This window comes from Tamandua tetradactyla, chromosome 20, assembly GCF_023851605.1.
Source record: "Tamandua tetradactyla isolate mTamTet1 chromosome 20, mTamTet1.pri, whole genome shotgun sequence".
Lineage (NCBI taxonomy): Eukaryota > Metazoa > Chordata > Mammalia > Pilosa > Myrmecophagidae > Tamandua > Tamandua tetradactyla.
In genome coordinates, this window is record NC_135346.1 from 41,319,645 (window position 1) to 41,333,022 (window position 13,378).

General features: G+C 39.1%; 2 protein-coding genes across 5 annotated transcripts in view; one reads left to right on the forward strand and one right to left on the reverse strand.

Annotated features, from left to right (window-relative positions):
- The window catches only part of TTC1 (tetratricopeptide repeat domain 1), a 68,285-nt gene extending 67,041 nt beyond the window's left edge, over nucleotides 1-1,244 (forward strand). The window contains exon 8 of the mRNA XM_077137568.1: nucleotides 598-1,244. Within this exon, the coding sequence (XP_076993683.1) occupies nucleotides 598-731 (134 nt within the window). The 3' untranslated portion in view covers nucleotides 732-1,244. The remainder of the gene's footprint in view (nucleotides 1-597) is intronic.
- Nucleotides 1-13,378, reverse strand: part of PWWP2A (PWWP domain containing 2A) — a 52,410-nt gene that overhangs the window by 6,669 nt on the left and 32,363 nt on the right. Inside the window, exons 3-4 of one of the 4 annotated variants that reach the window (XM_077137563.1) lie at nucleotides 13,236-13,355; nucleotides 9,474-10,769 (exon numbers count right to left, since the gene is read on the reverse strand). The exons of 1 other annotated variant lie outside the window; for it this stretch is intronic. In XM_077137563.1, coding sequence (XP_076993678.1) covers nucleotides 10,756-10,769; nucleotides 13,236-13,355 — 134 coding nt within the window. In that variant the 3' untranslated portion in view covers nucleotides 9,474-10,755. Of the gene's footprint in view, nucleotides 1-9,473; nucleotides 13,356-13,378 lie in introns of those variants that run through there. 2 more of the 4 variants (XM_077137566.1, XM_077137562.1) reach the window with 2 other exon arrangements.

A 13,378-nucleotide genomic window follows, 5' to 3' on the forward strand; every position in this document is an offset into this window, starting at 1 on the left:
GGCTCTCGAGTTTGAATCCAGGCTCAGTGGAAATTTGTTGAATTGAATTCTGCAAATGGCTCCTACTGTTTTTTTTATAGAGAACAGACTTGTTAGAGGGCCCACTGTCCCAAAACCTGGGTGACAAGGCTAAGTGAGCTGCCCTCAACCCTACCACCAAGAGCAGTGGTTGATTATCCCACCCAGAATCCTGTCTTCTTTGTTAGCTCTGGCCAGTCTTGGCAGGAAGCTTTGATCTGCCGGCACCCTCACTTCTGATCTCTGCCAGCAGAGCTGAGGGAGATGCATGGCATTAATTACACCCCTGAGGGAAAGGGAATGCAAGGAACTCCCCCAGAAGGTTTCATCTTCTTCCTTTTTTTTTTGCATGGGCAGGCACCAGGAATAGAACTTGGTCTTCAGCATGGCAGGCGAGAATTCTGCCACTGAACCACCATCGCACCGTCCAGGTTTCATCTTCTTAAAAGCAGGCCTTTCTTTAACCTCAGAGAGAGCCTCTTTATATTTTTCAATCAGATAACAAGACAAGATCACATGGTGTCGTCTTGCTTCTGTTCTTTCCCCATATTCGTGTAAGTTTCTTCTTTTGTATTGCAGGTAAACTAAAAGATCTTGGGAACTTGGTTCTCCGACCTTTTGGACTCTCCACAGAAAATTTCCAGATCAAACAGGATTCCTCTACTGGCTCCTACTCCATCAATTTTGTTCAAAATCCAAACAATAACAGATAACAAGAGATAACAATAGCTTTAAAAGCTGGCTTGGAAATTGTGTGCTGCTTGCTGTTAACAAGAGGAAAGGCCCTGCCAATATTTTAAAAAGCATTCTATCTGAAAAAAAAAAAAAGGCTATCCAGTATAGCCTACTGCTCCCCTTTCCCTCATTTTATGATCAGGGTAAGATGTTCTTACTGATGTAATGTGCCTGATTCAGTTTCCATTTTAAGATGATGTCTGTGCAGCTGTAACCCCGGTTCTGGCTGTGTGTCCCTTTTGTCCAGAAAGAAGCCTCCTCAGCCAGGCCCCTGAGCCACAGACCCACAGGGCAATTAGCAGGTGTTCAGGCCCAGCAAAGGCTCTCCTGAAATGAGCAAACCTGTCAATTGGGAGATTGTCCAGACGTGATTTATGGGGTCCCGCCTGCTGTCCCATCACCCTGAACACATATGCTGACAACGCTGCCATGCAGGGCCTCCAGCATTTTCTGGTTTCCTCTTATGGTAATAAAAGCTTTCTGTGATTGTGTGGGCTGGGTTGTGAATTTTATCCCCACAATAACAGCTGAAAGAGAAGGCATCTTCAGCTTTGAGAATGGTATTGGTTTCAAGCAATGTTGTTGGGTCTGCATTCCACAAATCTGCCCAAATTCTCAGTTGCCACCTTGAAGGTGATCTTGAAGACTTGGCCCTTGTACCATGTATTGGAATTCAGAAACCACCTCACGAGTTTGTGTTAGACCCCCCCCAGTTTGTGCAGATAATTATGAAATCATGCTTTGGATCAAGTATTAACTTTAATAACTTCAACTTAAAATGGCTTCATTCAGATCAATGGTGATATGCGAATGCCAGAACAATACCATATTCCCTTAGACTGTGGACCCAGAAATTTCAGAGATAGATTTTTTTCCTAGTCCTTAGGTGATGCTGGTTGGAAAAAGTTTCCAGTTCTGGTTTGTTTCCAAGGCAGTGTCACACATATTTCATCTCAGAAATGAATTACACATCTAATTCAAGTGGCATGCAGTGGTCATACTCCCAGTGCTAAGAACATTGCTGGTTCTTCTGGTCTGTTCACAAAAGCCCCTTGTATGTTAGTAGAGGAGAGTGACGTGGAGTCCTAACTATGATTTGCCATGTTTATCTCCCAAATTGAAATACAATTCTTCATGGAAGGCAAAAAGAGAGAGAAAGATGTTAATCTTGCTGTGCTATGTTTATGATAAATCTGGCATCTAATTTTCCCAAAAAGGTGTGTGTGAAAAAAATCCCACATGTACAGAAACCTTGGCTAAAAGCTGTGTGGTCTAGTAGTTGGTATTAGGTGCTTTCTGTATACCCAGCATTACATTATAGCAGAATTTCTTAAAATTTTTGTCTCTGGACCCTTTTACATTCTTGAGATAAAATTTAAAGGTTTTTGTTTTGTGAGGGTTATATCTATTGTTATTTGCCATATTGGTAATTAAAATGTTAATTCCTTTAAAAATAACTAATACATAACATGTTAATGTAAATGACATCTTTATGAAAAATAACTCTTCCAAAACAAAAGCATTTTAGTGAGACCAGCAGCATTGTTTTACATTTTTGCAAATTTTTTTGATGTGTAGCTTGACAGAAGCCAGCGGAATTCTCAACTGCTTCTATACTCAGTTTGTCATGTCATACAGTATGTAACCTCAGGAAAACTCTGCTGTACCTAGTGACAGAACGAGTGAAAAAGGCAAATAAACTGGATAGAATCAGCATTCATTAAGGCTGAGAAGTTGTCCAAGACTACCATTGCTATAAGGTGAGAAGGATTTGCTTTTTGATCCTCACCTTCCACCTCTCCCCTCTCTTTTTCCTTCTCCACTTCCTACATCACAAACTTTCAGGATGATAAACAAAACCAACATAGAATGCTTCAGTGAGTAGGCCAAGCAGTACATCCAGAAAAGAAAGTAAGGGAAACACTGGGTCTGGGTTTGCTTAAGCCAAGGACTTTTTAATCTAGCACTGTAACTTCCCTGCTTCCAAAATCTGGAAAACCTTTTGAAAATGCTTGACAACCGAAAAATCCTGAAAAGGTTCAAAAGTAGGTAATGTGTGAATGGGAAGGAGGCCTGTATGTGCCTACTGCTGTTGAGAGGTAGGACTGTAAAGTTCTGTGATGGCTTCCTCCTCTTCCTACCAAAAAAGTGTACCAGAATTCACTTTTAAGATAATCACACTGTGGTACTGTATATATTCTTATTCCAGAAATATTGCAGTCGATCAAAATAATTTGGGTCTCATAAAATTGCCTTCAAGACTCTGTGTGTAGACCATGAGCTCCCTAAAAGGTAAGGCTTTATTTCTATTAATAGCACTAGCCCATACTGCTCTACTAGACTCTGACTTGGCATTAAGTTTAGGACATTTCACAAGAGGTAGTGTCAACATTACAACCATCACCACCCAAGACGTCTCTTCTGTGCCCTTTATACTGTGCCTGTTTTAAGAATGTCTCTTTGCTAGAAACCAATGTCCACTATTTCAGGATAAGTAGAAACTAGCTGCTTCCCATAAATTTTAACACCAGCAAATTATTCAAAGGTCAGCTTGGAAAGTTTACATGCTGTTTTTCACAATCCAAAAAATGTGGTAGGAGGCAGTGGAAGACAGCTTGGTTTTACCTAATTAAGACCAGTTAATTGATTTGTGACTTCCCTGTGTACTGTCCAAGATGGCCTGGACACCCTGGAGTTTATGTTCCCAGTTAATCAAGTAAACCACTTCCACTAGTGCACGTACTTGGATGAGTGCAATTCTGGCAATTCTGGAGGGCTCAGCGAGGGTTTCTCATAGTGAATTCTCAGTGTCCCATGACATTCAAAAAGAGCATTTTATAAAAGGTCAATTTAAGCAGTCTGGCCATCTTGTGCAGCCATGCAGAACGTCCTCAGATGTTGTGCATTGAACTTATGCTGGAAGCATTTGTCACCTAGTTTTTAAGTCTTCATTTCTGCATCTTTGATATCTGTAAGGATTTGCCTTGAAACATCCCAGAATTCACAAATTGTTCTCCAGTTTTGGTCTTCCCACCTTTTCTCCCATCACATTTTCATTGAGTCTTGTGTATTCTATCTGTGTTCTTGTACTCTGCTTTGCTGACTCTCACTTGAGCAGCCTTTCCAGTGGCTGAAGTCTCTGCAGAAGGGTTACCAGGAAACTGGGAATATTATTCCAACAAATTCACACTCTTATACTTTTTCTGTATAGAATGCACTGTGGATGAGCTCAGTTCATTCACAACATGTATCCAAGCTGTGGATAATTTCTACTTTATTAAAATCCCAGCCTCTTCTCTAAGAACCGTGACTTTCCCAGGCATGCTTTCTTTTCCATCGTAAGCACTGCAGCTGGTTTCTTTTAGCCTTTTGCTCTTCACCCCACTACCCCCAAAATGCCACGTTTTACCACTTTGCAAGTTACTGTAGCTTATGAGGAGTAGAAGGCCTAACCCCATGCTGAGATAGGGAGGCTGGAGGATGATGGCCTAGCCTCCTGGCTAATGACCTTACGAACTTCACAGCCCTGGGTCAGCATTTGAACTTAAGCAAAATAACAAAACTGCACATGCTACACCTTCTGAGTTGTTCCGGTAGAGTCAAAGTATGTTTGTTTAGTCCATGAAAGGCAGGAGTCAATTTGAAGGTGGGGATTGCTTTAGGAAATACTGCTGGGCCTACTGATAACATTGGTGCACCTTGACTCTGAGCTAGCTTCCGGGAACATTGCTGGGTAAAATCTCCTGCAGCTTAGAATTTTATAGAGGCATTTTACTGTCTGAACAAACTGATGTGGGTGTGGAGCTGGCATCAGGGGATAAAATACACACCTGTTTGGAAGATGTATTTGTAAGGGTTGTTGGCCTGTACCCAAGAGCTAAGATGGCCTGCAAATCCTGCCTTTATAAAGAGTTTAGCAAAGCTTGGAATGTCAAAGGCGAAGGCTGTGATAGGAAGCCAAAGTGAAGGGTTATTGAGCTCACTTTGTAAATTAGTGGCTGCTTTAATCTCCTTAAAGATCTTGAAAGGGAAGAGTACCATAACCCTCCAAGACTAGAGTACAAATCTGAGACAACGCACAGGATGGGGAAAAACCAGTCACTTCCAACCTCTGTTCCTGTTTCCTCTGTTATATGTGCTTTCCCTTAAGCTTGCCCTTGGCATAAAAGGAACGCTTGGAGCTGCTGGAACCTGTCTGGCTGTGCAGGTGCAGCCGATTTGCCCTCAGCCGTCAGTGGCTGCCAGCTCCCGCTGTGTTCATTCAGACTGTTTTCTGTAGTCACTTTTGTTTTCTCCTGCCTTTCCCCTTCCTACCCTTAGTTCTTAAGGCACTGAACTCTTCCTCTCAGCTCTCCTATTTCTTTACTGTATACTTGAGAAACCCACACAACCTATTAAAATGTCTCGTAAGGGCCTAGCTCCTAGAAGTATCTTAGCGATCCTTTTCAGCTTGCCATCACTGCACTACTATACTAAGAAGCTTAGTCCTTTGATCACCTAGATTTCCTTTCAAAAAGGAGATATGTGTGCATTCCACCAAATGTAGCTGGCAAATCTGCCCATTCAGTGACCTTCCAAATTAAAAGATGTACAGGAAAAGGAATTGATAAGTTCCAATCACTTCCTTCTGTGTGGTGTGTAGTGAGTTAGACTGAGTCCATTAATACTCCTGAAAACAAGGAAAGGATTTCTTACTACCAGCTAGCCCGACAGGAAGACTAAAGTAACCTCACAGCATCAGAACAACTGTTTAAAATCCTTCAAAGAGCAAAGAAACTGTTAAAATTATTTTATGAAAACTAATGATAATACCCTCTATTTTTCTATTTCAGAGCATCAAAAATTTCAATCTTCCTGGCCATAAGTTGGTAATTGTTGAGGCTATGGATGAGTATGTTGGTAGTTACACTAGTCTACTTTTACAAGTGTTTGAAATATTCTATAAAAATTTTAAATTTTCCAAATATTCCAGTCCTCTAAAATTTGCAAACTGGGAATAAGTCCCATCATACAAAAGTCCCATCAGCCAAAACACAAAACATGACTCCCTAGCGTCTTTTTCCTTCCACAAATGGAACTTTGGAAGCTCACAATTCACTTAGCTACAGCACCACAAGACCTACTGCCCCACTGTCAAAGAAAGCCTGTAGTCTGTAGTCTTCATTCCTGTCAGCCCCAGCTGCTCAAAAATAACAGTCAACCAAGATGGGAATGCCTCTCAGGCACAGGGGTCCCTAAACCATCAGCCATCACAACAGGTAAGGAAGGAACCAATCAAACGACTATTTGGGAAACCTTTAGTTCCAAATGTGAAAAGCTGGATTTTAATACACTGGAATCTTCTGTGGAGTGCCATGCCAGACATGCCACTTTATACATCCCACTTGGACTCAGACCAGGCAACCCCACCTGACACCTCTGAGCACATGGACACACAGCTTCTAGGTACCTTCCTACTTCCAAAACAGCAAAGTCAGAAGTCTACAAACCTGAAACGAATAGAGGCCAGGGGTAGGTAGTAAGGGAACAGAAGTGAGGTAAGGAGAACAGCATGAAGCCTTTAAGGAAGCAGGCTTTAGCAGACTGTGTGTGTGTGTGTGTGTATATAATATAGTACTTGGTCTCAACTGATCACATGAGACTGTTCTGTAAGGCTGGTTTCTCCCAAGACAGAATATGCCATTTGTGGCTTTGCCTCATGAAGTTAACTGGGAGAAAAGGTCTGGTTATTTCCTAAGGCTGAGTGACACTTTGATGAGATTAGGGCATTCACAGAGCTGGCATCAGAGGCTGGCGGTGGGAAGATAGTTTAAACTTGTGCTACAAAGCTCCCCCCCCCCCATATCCTTTCGTGGGGTTCATGCTGCACTGAAACAGGAAGGCTCACACCCATAACTGTCCCTTCTGAGGCTGTCACTTGGCCGTGCTTTCCTAAGGCAGTGACACCATTTACCTCAAGGCATTCCACATTGCTAATATTTCACCTTATTTAAAAGATCACTCAAGATTTAGTCTGAATACTCAGGATCCACAGGAGTTAGGTACTGAGCTTCGACAGAATTCAGAAGATCATGGAATGTTTCACTCAACTAAGGAAAAAAAATAAGCCCTGATGGCTCCCCCAGTGTTTTGTTTTGTTTTTTGGCATGGGCAGGCTCCGGGAATCAAACCCGGGTCTTCTGCATGGCAGGCAAGAATTCTACCATGGAGTGAACCTTATAATATCGCTCCCCAGTGTTTTCACCTTGACTGAGTAGAACCGGAGAGCTTGTTAAATGAAAAATACTGACTTTTCACATCGCAACTTGGCCAGTGGAGCAACTTGAGGTGATTTTCTGTCAGTAAAGTTAGCAACAGAACTAGTGTTAGAACCCAAGTCCAGACTAAAGCACTTTGTTTTAATATCACTCACTTACTTCCTTAGGTAAGGTTACTTGTATAAACTTGCCTCACGAGGAAATAGTAAAAGGGGCTAACCCGAGAAGTATTCTTAACTCTTAAGCACAATAATCTACCCGCAATGTTTAACCACTTCAATTTTTCCTCTGGTGTACTATTCCTGAGGCCCATTCTTTTGCCTCAGGCTCATTAACTTCTTCAAAGCAAAGCAAAGGAGTAGTTTTTAGGCCATGTAATTTCATTCTGAATAAGCAAAGATGGGACAGAACATGCTTATAGTTAAGGTTAATATTATATAGCACATTCTATTCAAAGCACTAAAGGAAGAATAATTACTTGGAAGAGAAAAAAATGAGGAAGACTACCATCAAGAAGGCTGCAAGTCTGTTCATTATATTTTGGGTGGCTTATATATGTGAATATATCTCAATAAATTAGCATTAAAGGCTGCAAGTTGCACCCATGTGTATCATCATTCAGTCCTTGTATTTTGTAGGAGTTGTGTCTATAAATACTAACACATATGTATACACAAAATGACCAGAAATCATATGGCTCTCAGGTAGGCTGTTACAGATGAGCACATGGCCTGACTGCCTTCCCCGGTTCTCTCCAGTTCCAATTTCTTTAACGAGGAACTTGAGGGAAAAAAGACACTGATAGAGCCAGATCCCAGCAGCCTCCTGTGTAGTCATTTAGATAAACTGAAATAAACTGATATGTTTCAGGTGAAGGACTCCATGTATACTCTGAAACAACAGGCAGCTTTCTAAAGGATTGCTTTACTGAAGTGGGGGAGGGGAGCACACTGACCTAAGTCTCTAGGTCATGGCTGAAAATTTTCAAATGTCTTGTCAATTGAAGAGGGTAATTGCTGTCTGAGAGCCAACTATTTCTGGTTCTCAGCTCAAACACCTGACCTCACATTGGACATGCTGGACTTTTAAAGAAGCAACAATTTAACCACAAGGCAGAACTGCCTTAAAAAACAAAAAAGGAGCCCACAAGTACAGGTTTAATTACATCTAACTGAAGATGGGTAAGTTATTTGTTCCACCAGAAAAGAAAGTAGTTCCATTTGTGCAGAGTCCTGATTAAAATCAAACTATTCACCCTTCCTCTATTCTTGGTCAGGGAAGAAGTACATTAAAAACTCCTAGTGATTACAAACACACAAGCTCTTCTGCCTAGGAAGCAATGATACTCAAGACAGCTTCCTAAAGTACTAATGGTTGAATTTTAATAGTTTTTTTAAATCTTTAAAAGCTAACTCCTAAAATGTAAACAAATAGTTTTTAAATAACTAAATTTAAAAAAAATCAAGATTTTATTGGATAAATGTTACACAACATTCTTTTAACATTTAACTCTGAGCATACTTAAGATGAGAAACAATTTATGTCATTCAAGTCTACAAAATGAAATAGGCTTATGAAGATTTGGAATACAGACACAAAAGGTAGCATGAAGCAAAGCTTAAATATTAAGCAACTAAGGCAATGAAAGTAAAATAGCAATATGGTATGTCTAGATTTTAAATACCACCGACTTTCATTTTCTTAAAAATGAAAATCTGGTTTGTAACAAAACACCTTGAGAACGTGTCACAAGAAAAAAATAGATATTTATGACCTGATCTCTGAACTCTTTTGCCTTTATATTATTATTTCTTGGTCATTTCTATCACCCTACACAAATAAAGAATTCTAAAGCTTAATTAAAAATCTCAATTATACAATCCAAGTGAATTCCACCACGCAAGGGGAGCTATCTGGTTCTTGAAGTGAGCCTCAGAGTCCTGCGGGTGTTCTACCTGACAGAACTAGACCAATCCCAACCACAGTCCTAGGGCCAGCCAGAGCAGGGTGCCACTGCAGAGCATGCAATCCTTACAACTCCTTGCTGCTCCAAGTTCCTGAGCTGACTTTCAGATTTGCTAAAATGTATGACTTTGTCATAAGGATTTTTTCCAAAAAGACAATTTTAGAATGCAGTCAAAAAATGTTATTACTTGCAGTGTAATCAGGATTTGCATTAATCTGACTAGAAACAAGACTGCCTACCTTTTCTCTTCTTGAGTTATAAAACAAATCCTAGTCAAATTTATTAAATGTTCTAAAACTCTCACCCAGAACCTTTTGTTAATCCTGAGCATGGGGTTATTAAATAGTTGAAACTATACAGGGTTATAGGAAAGTTTGAAAACTTGAGCCAAATGCTTGGTTAACTGTTAAGTTGCTTCATGAATTTATATGTTTATATTTTTTGGTGTTTTTTTCTTTTTTTTTGTAATAAGTAATCAATATGGATTATCTTTCTGGTTTAAAAAATAAATCAGTATTGCCACTAAAAAACTTTAATTTCATTATTATTAAAAGTACGGCACCATCAAATATAAAATGCCTTAGAAATGTAGTACTAGCACGTCCATCTGATCTTGTTTTTTCCATACATTAAAAAACAAAAATTAAGGTTTTTCTTAATGTGTATTTACCAAAGACAAGGGAAAAACAAAACAAAACTACATTCTCTATTAATAAAAACTCATGCTCCATGCATGAAGTTTGACGCCATCTTTATGGATCTATTCCTGCCGCTTGTCCCCCAGGGTCAAGTCCCACCTAACACCTGTGAGAATTTCTTACACTTAAGACAGAAGGAGGGCATCTCTGTGGAGAGAGAGGCCCCTATCAAAATTCAGACATTGTATTTTTTCTGAACTAGATAAAATCAGCAAGGATAGGGTGAATATTAAAAGCCTCTCCAAGCTCAGTGGAATTTAAAACTAGCTCTTGGAGTGTACATTTTTACTCCAAGATCCACACTGGTTTATCTGATTTGAGTCAAAATTTGAAAGAATGTAGATATGAAAATGTGCACAAAATGTTAAAATACTGGTGGCAAATAAATATATTTTAATATGTCCTAACAAGCAAACATATATTCAAGATAATACAACCCTGCTTTATTAAAAAAAGAAAAGATCCATGTTTTCTTTGCGGGATCGAGGTTGGGGAGCACTGTGCAATCCTTTTAGTAGGATGTTAAGATAATCTATTCTGTTGTTTCTGCTGGTACCCTGAAAGGAACACCGACCTCAGCATATGTGACTATTGCTGCTTCACAGAACAATTTTAGAAATGCTTTTGCTCATATGTGAACTGATTAACATAAACCTTGGAGAAAGCACAGAATTTAAGTATGAAAAATAATTCAACATTTCTGCCATTATCCCATGCCTTTTAGGCCTGTCCAAATGGTCTGATAAGAACTTCACATTCAAAAGAAGTTACTGTCAGTGATTCTTCATACATAAAATTCAAGTGAGTTCTTGTAAGTGTATTTCACACCACTTTCTCCTCATCTCATGCATAAATTATTGCAATAGGTTTTTTTTATAAAATATTACCCTAATACCTTTTCTTCAGTTTTAAGATAGCACAATTTATAAGTGCCCCTTTATAGACTGTTGGCTTTCACCACTGCCCTTAACATTAACTTCTTAATGCAGCTTTAAAATTTTGAGTCTCCAATTTCATTCAGTCCTGATGCTCTGGTGTTCTCTGTGTCACTGTGGTAGAGGTCCATGAAACCAGCAGACTGCTAATGTCTTTGTGCTGAAATATAGTAAAGAAAAGGAAGAAAATGTAGTTAATTAAGCATAAGTAATTATATGAGATAAATGAAGTCCTCATCCTTTAAATTAAGCCCTACCTAGACTGCGGGATCACACTTGACTTTCTTTAATTAGTTAAACCTGATGAGTGTTTTTCAAGAAAAATTTGCTGCCACCTCTAAACCAACAGAAGCATTTGCGTTATTTCTGAAGTATATCTGGGCAAATTCCAACACAAACAAAATGGTTGTCACTTTCACATAGTCAATCTGCATTTGAACATATTTTTTTTAAATACTTGCTATGAATACTTGCCTAATATATGGGGAATTTTAATTTTATGCCTCGTGCTGCCATTTCACAGGTAAAAATACTATGATTTCAAAGTCAGTTAGGCTGCTGTGGACTGCTATAAAGCACCAGCAGCCCTCCTCTAGCACAGGCTGTAGTAAGAAGCAAATTATATGCAGAATCAAGCTATGTACAATCACCTGCTGCAGATCAGTCTACATTTGTGCAAAGAGCAAAAGACGGGTGTGTAGGGTGCCTCGCCAGAGAGGGACACTGCACATTGATAGCACTGTTTTGGTAGAGAAAACAACTTATGTCCACGGATTAGACTGACCATCATCACATCCCTTGTTACAGTGGCAATCTTGATTATCGGCAGAAGCACTCTGTAACAAGACTCCAACAAACAGCAGGACTCGGAGTATATCGTTCATAAAGGGCAAGGCTTATAGCGATTACTGCCAAGTAGCATGACCAGAAAGCTCAACATTACTGACCCCCATTTAACACCACAAAGTAGTGAGAAAACCCACAGAAAACCTCTACAATCCCTAGTCGTGCCTCTCAAACCTGGGATATGATGAAAATCCGAATTTCAATAGAGGTGATCCATGGAAAAATCTTTTGTTTTTTGGTCAAATGTACTTTTAAACCAAAGATATGGTATTTTAAGTGGAATAACAGGCGAAACACAGCATGCAAAAAGGAAAAAAGAAAAACCACCCCATCTTTTCCAATATTTGACTTCCAAACATTTCAAAGTTTCAAAGTGGGTGTCTTTCCCATTATGATAGAAATCTTGATTTTATGTCAACTTGCCCTGGTTTTGCCATGCTTTATTCATTTACTGGATCAAGAGCCATACAATAAATTTCCCAGAGCCTTCTATCATGTTTCTTTCTCAAGCAATGAAAAATTACTTCTAGCAATAAATCAGAATGGAACTGAATACAGTCCTTGCTTCTAAAGAAACAGAATGATTAGCACTGTTTCTTTTCAAATTCATCAACACTGAGCTAAGACAAACTTCATTTTCTAAAACTAAGATATAAACTAATAGGATTATAATACTATTAGATTTTGACTCGCAGAGAATTTTAGGTTTAATCACCAGCCTTATAGAAGCAAATATTCTCATTTCATAAACTGAAACATTAAAAAGGTAAACTGCAAATCCCATGTACAACTCCATTTCCTACTGTTTACAACTCTCAGTATTTGACTTCAATATTAGTAAGGCCTACTCAAGCTCATTTGAAGACTAGGGCAGGAAAGCCAAGGGTTCAAGCAGCTCTTCCTATTCCTATGAGAGGCGCAGAAAAACAAAGAAACACTAGTCCCTCAAAAGATCACCATAAGGGTAGCTACCACCCCTACACAGATAAAACTGCAAAATATCCCAGCCTCACTTTCTGATATAAAACGTCCAAGTCTGACCCAGATTGCAAATCACAGCTAAATAACTTACGCAGCCCCATTATAGCTCTTGACTACCTTCACAAATACCAAATGGCTAAAAACAACCCTAATACAAGGAAGTAATAAAACAGAACACACATAAGTTCAAAGGCAGTAGAACAAAAAAATTACTAACCTTTCTTACCAAGGTAAGAGCCCAAAATAAGCGTTTTAGAAAGTATCAAGCATACTTTAATAACTGTGCCTAAAGAAACAGATCACAACTACATTTCAGCATTATCTTTTACCACCCTCTGAGTTTTGACTTGCCTATATAAATTAAATGGTTTCAAGGTTAATTCACGAAGAATATACATGCTCATATATGGTAAGAAGTTAAGGATACTTAACTAAGTAGTGATGGATATAAAAGTGACAAAGATTAAAATAGTGAAAAGATTTTAAAAATCTAGTATTTGACTTTTAAGTATGCAACGTTAACACCCAATTTATATCAATCTAGGACAAACTCCTCTCAATTCATGGAAGCTCATGTGAAACTCTATTTTTTTAGCATGGCAGGTATATCAACTGAAAGTTCTTTTCACTCATTAGAACTATCACCTACATGAAGTACATCCAACTACCAACCGTTAATGAAAAATAAGGAAAAAAGAACTAATGGATTCCTTTAAGTCTAGCCTGATCCTACTTTAGAATGATCAAGTGATGACATGATGCCCTCTTCACTTTGTGGCAGGGCTTAAAACAGACAGACCTGCCCGTTTCACTGTTAACTTCAATGCTCCCAATCTGAATCCACAGTGGTCTGTCAGACACTGTAAGGGAGCAGCAGGACTCGTCACTGTCTGATGTAATAGCTGCCATTTGTTGAGACCTATGGTAGAAAAAACCAAGTTA